A 6,000-nucleotide genomic window follows, 5' to 3' on the forward strand; every position below is an offset into this window, starting at 1 on the left:
TAAGTGTGACAAATATGCAAAAAATTTAAAAAACAGGAAGGGGGACAACACTTTTTCACACCACTGTATATATATATATATATATACACTTTATCAATAGATTAGTCTACTGCTTCTAGTTTTGCACAGGCTTGCTGAGCTGTACTGCTAAAGCAAGCAGTTTGCTGTAGATATTGGCAGTTGCCTTGAGCTAAACCAGCTTTAATCAAACAAAACAATGCATCACATACTCTTGTGCTCAAGGGTGACTCTTTTATCTGTGAAATGAAAAACATGAACAACGACTTGAATCAGACAAAACTGCTTTGTTTAGAGAGAGTTGAAAACTGTCTGCAGCAACAGGTCACTTCATGATGACGAAATCACTGAAAGCCTACTGTACACTGATGACAAAAGTATTTTCTAGATCTATACACAACTGATGTTGCAATATATTATACTGCTCTACAAATTGGCACATTAAAGCAGAAATACCTAATGTCCTAAAGTATTCCTAAGAGTCAGGGTTTTGTTTAAAAAAAATAAAAATAAAAAAAGATATACAGATATGCACCAGGGGGCACTATTGTGTATGTCAAAGCTATTGGAAGTAAGAAAAAAATGCAGCTGTTTTACTGATAAAAGATCCTCAGTGATGTCCTCTAAAACAGATTACTGTTTTATTATAGGTCATAGATGAGATCATATACTTTTCTTTCATTTAAAATTAAGCTTCCAAAGCTATAGATAAACACAAATAGACAAAATAACAGGCTATAAATTACAAGTTACTTGTTATTGACTTATGTTTATAGAACTGTTGTATAAAAATCTGTGGTCTCATGCCTATGATTAAATAATGACTAAATATGTAGGTCATTACTGAAAAAGCTATTTTACTTAAACTATTTAAATTGATTGTTTATAGACTATATACACTATATTTGCATGCCCAAGCATAATCCATGATACTCAAAGAAAACATACTTAAAGTTTTTTTTAAAGTATCTATTATTAACTTCTTGTAACTGTAAATAAATAAATAAAATAAAAATGAAAATAAATAATTATTAGCTACAATAAACGTATTTTATTGAATAAACACACCTCTTTTCTTTACTTTATCAGGTTCAGCTGGAAGGAAAAAGGAGAAAAAGGACAATGAGTGACAATAAATGTAGCCCTTTAATTCTTAATTCCACTAGATGGCGACTGTGAGTGGACATATTTGTCTGCATAACATTAGAAATCTCTATTCAGCAATACAAACCACCAAACATTGCTTTTGTCTAGCAATTTCAGACATGGTTAGGGAGAGAAACAAAAATTAATCTCGAAGCACAGCTTGTTTTTGATATTCTGTTCTGTAAGCACAACCAAGTTAAATTGTAAAATGAATAGTATTTAGTAGAAAGCAGAATGATATGAGATTAGAGTAAGGAGTAAGTGTCAGTAAGAGAGCAAATATCTATGAATTTCTGTATCTGCTGATACAGAAATTACCCATATGGTTCATAATTCTGTATGCACAATTTATAGTCCTTTGTGTTTATGTGTGTGTGCGCGTGCATATGTTGTCTTCATAAATGTATAGTACATCCACCTTTTCATTCACTTCTATACCACTGATGCAAATCTGTTTTTAGGTACACATCATTCACCAATTCATGATTATATTTTTAGCATGCACTTTATTGCATGTGCAAAATACAAAATACCTCTCGGTCAGCTGTTTTTTTTTCATGAAAGGCTCATAATATTTGTTAGAATAGATACCACAAAGATACCGGCATGTCTCTCTAGATCTATAATTTATCCATGAGACATGGCCAGTGTGAATGGCTCTATTATGCAGAAAACTGAAAATATGCCCAGGCACTTTTATTATATTTTAAAACAACATGCATGATATTGACCTTGCAAGTCAATACCAAATACCTTTTTCTTCCTTTGGTTTAGTGTCTTGGGCTTTTTGAGGCTCTTTATGTATTACTGAATGCATACAAGGACAGGTAGAGGGCTCTTTTTGTTTGTCTGGACACAAACAAATGCAAAATAGTGAGTGTCGTTATAGACTACAGTGATTAATTTCATTTCTTGCCTATTTTAGCCATCTCATATGAAACATCGGCTCTGACGTTGTGTGTTTTTTGCTGGCACACTCAGACTTACTTGTCAACACCACAATCAAATCAATTGCAAAAAGTCTATTATGATGTACACGAACAAAAAATGATGAAAGTGTTCAAAAAAGACACAGACTAATGAGAGGTGTATTAGATTAGCCTTGTATAAATCAACACAGGATGATAAAGATCACATTGGCAGCCAAACACGGAGATAAATGTCTTCTACAGCTTAATATATTGATGTCATTATCATTAAAACCCATAATGTGCTTATGACATCAGAGGCCAATGCCAGATTTTATGTCCATAAATCAAAATGTTATTACCGAAATTAATTTTTAAAGTGGTGGTAGTAAATCACAGGATACAAATATGACACCTTCATTATAAGTTTGGATAGCATAAATTTTTCAGAATTAATGTGACAATTTTTGATTAAATGCCACCCCATCAGTAAAGAGATTGGATTATTGTAGGGATTATTGTTGTCAACCTGTTTTTATTTTATAAAAATAAAAATAGGTTGACAACCTCGCCAACAAACGGAGATTAACAATAATGACATATCTGAGGATACTGGCTGAGAAGCAGGGAAATGTTTTTAGCAGCTGCAAGAATTCCAAGAAGTATCTTTGAATATTAATTATATTGAAATTCAAAAAGCCGGTTTTGATTGTGTTGCTTACATGCTCGCGGGGAATTACAGGGAGGTGTCATTCAAAATGCCTTTAACCCTAAATGCTAATGCCATTTTTGATATCAGTCAACCCTGCAGCCGAGTACATGATCTGTGTTATTAAAACAGCATGCATTCTTCCTTCCTTCCTCTGTTTTCTCACTGACCTTTGGTGCAGAAGTTTATTAGCTAATAAAACATATTTACTCTTTTCTGATTAAGATCAGCAGGGGCATTGAAAGCTGTAAGATAGGATATTATCACTATGACTTTGATTTGCCATTGAAACTTCATATATTGAATTTGTGCAGATTTCTGTATGAAATGACATCAGGATAAATTCACTAAACAGTTGTGCTGCTTTTGCGCATTAAACCACCATCACAATCCAGTGTAACTAGACACTATCTGCGTTGGTATAGCGCTGCTCAATGTGTATTTAAAGTCACTGTCACTAATTTCTGAAGGAAATTAATACAATTCAAATTCAAATAAAATAATAAAATTAAATTAAATTAAGCAACACTATACACACTATAATTGTGTACTGACACTCTTCTCTTTTTAAAAATATAACAAAAAATTTAATAAAAGAAAAACTTAAATATAAAATAAAATGGTTCTCTATTTAGAGACAATAGCAGCACTTACACTGTAATTGTGTATGGTTCTAAATTAAAATAAAATAAAATAAAATAAAAAGAAGTAAATAAAATGTTCTCTAGTTGGGGACAATAGTAGCACTTACACTGTAATTGCGTACTGACCTTTTAAATAAAATAAAATAAAAATAATAAAATAAACTGAAATAAAATTCAATTACATTTTCTCTACTTGGGGACAATAGTAGCACTTACACTGTAATTGTGTACTGAGCTTTTAAATAAAAATGAAAATAAATAAATAAATAAATAAATAAAATATAATAAGTTACTCTATTTAGAAACAATAGCTGCACTGTAATTATGTACTGACCTTCTTTTTCAGCCTCTGCCACAGGTTTCTCTGCTTCTTTTTCTTTCACTTCCTCGGCTGCCGGTGTTTTAAGAAATAAAGCAAACAAAACAAAAGGTGAGTGTTTCAGGCCCAGAAAGAAAATAGAAAGACAAAAGACACAGACATGTACTTGCTTGCACACACACAGACACATCCACACAATGCCAACTTTGATGTTCAGATCTTTTTTGTACTTTGTTTGTGCTTTCTGTGCAGACTGTTCAACCCCATGGGTCAAAATGGATCTCTTCAAGTCCCACATTTTTGCTCTCTCTCCCCTAACAACAGGCTTCTTTCTCTCAGCAGGGATTTATTCTATTGTGTGCAACATATCTAATGATGTTCTTGATAGAGGAATGACAGAGTATCTGCTGTTTGCCTGCAGGCAGGGCCGAGATTCTCATTTTTCTGGCCTGCTCTCTGCAGTAAATGGAATGGGGTGATGTTATTGCGGTAATTTTCTGCGGAGCACAACATTTTAAGAACTAAAGTATAAAGTAGTAAAGTCAAAAACAAGTCAAATCTATTTGAGTTAACCTTGTCAATAAAACAGATCAGCAGGACAAAACCCTGTGATATTTTTGGACATGAAACAGGTGGAAAAAGACTCCAGAATATTCCTTGATGATGGAGCCAAAGCAAGCACACACACTGCATTATGGACATTTTACAATCAGACTGTATTGCTGGCATTTATTTACTGAATTATACTGAATTATACATTTTTTATACACTTTTAATACACTTTAATAAAATAAACACACACACACACACACACACTCAGGTTCGTTTTTTGTGAAAAGTGGGGACATCCGTGTTTTCTATCGCCCTACACCAACCCTACCCCTAAACCTACCCCTTACAGGAAACTTTGTGCTATTTCAGATTTTCAATACACTCTATTCTGTGTGATTTATAAGCGTTTTGAAAAGTGGGGACATGGGGTAATGTCCTGAAAAGTCACCTTCTCCTTGTAATACATATGTCATACCTTTGTCATTATACAAATTCATGTCCTCATTTGTCACAAAAACGCGCACACACACACACACACATATATATAGATATGATCGCACACACACTGTAAAAAGCAAGCACACACTGTAAATGCACGCACACACACTGTACACTTCTACACATTTTGTTAATAAAATAAAATAATAAACGGAAATAAAAATAATAATAAAATAAACTAAAATGTAATAAAAAAAAAGATTATTATGATAAGACAAAGCAAGCAGCTTTGCAGCACAGCTCATTCTGCTGTTCCCAGACAGAAGCAGCAGCAGTCAGTTATCTGTGATACTGCTGTGTCATACATCGTCTCAGAGCGGGATTAGATTTCCATCTTGCAATACACACATGGCTTTATCCCCAATCTCCTCTCCAGATTTTAATCTGATACCCAGTAGGATCCTTTGCCCACAGGAGGAATTCAGTAAAATTCTAGTTCAACACCATATCGATAAATCAAATAACAAGAATAACTGGAAAGGGAGGAATATATCTCACAGGAGGAAATCATATTATCGAGATCCTTGTGCTTTTTGTGCTTTTATTTAATGTTCATTTTAACATGGCCAAGGTTATACCTTTTTTGCATTATTAATGGAATTGTGGTGTTCAGCCAGATCATCCACCCCCCCCCCCCCCCCCCCCCCTTTCCCTTGCTGAGGGGAATCCCAGTAAAGTAAAAAAATCTTAAATATTCAGTTCAATAAATAAAGTTCAATAAATGGTCACTTTAACATAACAGTTTCATAGTTGGTCAAACATTTAATTAATGAGGTCAGACCCCTGTGATCTTTAACTAAACAAGTGGGAGTACGTTATTTGTGAGTTCAGCTGCACAATTTTTTTCTCTCTCTTGAGTGTTACACACTCTCTGAAAAAAAGCTGGTACAAAATCTGTCACTGTGGCGGTACCTTTACAAAAGGTACACCTTTGTACCCAAAAGGTACAAATTAATACCTAAAGTGTACCTAAATGGTACAAAAAAACAAAACAAATGGTGACAGCTTTTGTACCTTTTTTTCTGAGAGTGCAGCAGAGACCAGCGCAGAACACCAAGCAACTAGACACATACCAACATCATCCTAATGCTGTGGAGTAGATGGAAAAATTAGCCATAAGGAAGTCTTTGGAGATCAAGGTTTGAGGCCTAAGGGTCTGCTCAACCCTCACAGCCACACAGCCACACACACACACACACACACACA

General features: G+C 34.1%; 1 protein-coding gene across 1 annotated transcript in view; it reads right to left on the reverse strand.

Moving 5' to 3' along the window:
• Window positions 1-6,000, reverse strand: part of trdn (triadin) — a 41,890-nt gene that overhangs the window by 12,416 nt on the left and 23,474 nt on the right. The window contains exons 8-11 of the mRNA XM_016294596.1: window positions 3,760-3,819; window positions 1,918-2,013; window positions 1,087-1,113; window positions 231-257 (exon numbers count right to left, since the gene is read on the reverse strand). Coding sequence (XP_016150082.1) covers window positions 231-257; window positions 1,087-1,113; window positions 1,918-2,013; window positions 3,760-3,819 — 210 coding nt within the window. The remainder of the gene's footprint in view (window positions 1-230; window positions 258-1,086; window positions 1,114-1,917; window positions 2,014-3,759; window positions 3,820-6,000) is intronic.

Source organism: Sinocyclocheilus grahami, unplaced genomic scaffold, assembly GCF_001515645.1.
Source record: "Sinocyclocheilus grahami isolate Dianchi unplaced genomic scaffold, SAMN03320097.WGS_v1.1 scaffold321.1, whole genome shotgun sequence".
Lineage (NCBI taxonomy): Eukaryota > Metazoa > Chordata > Actinopteri > Cypriniformes > Cyprinidae > Sinocyclocheilus > Sinocyclocheilus grahami.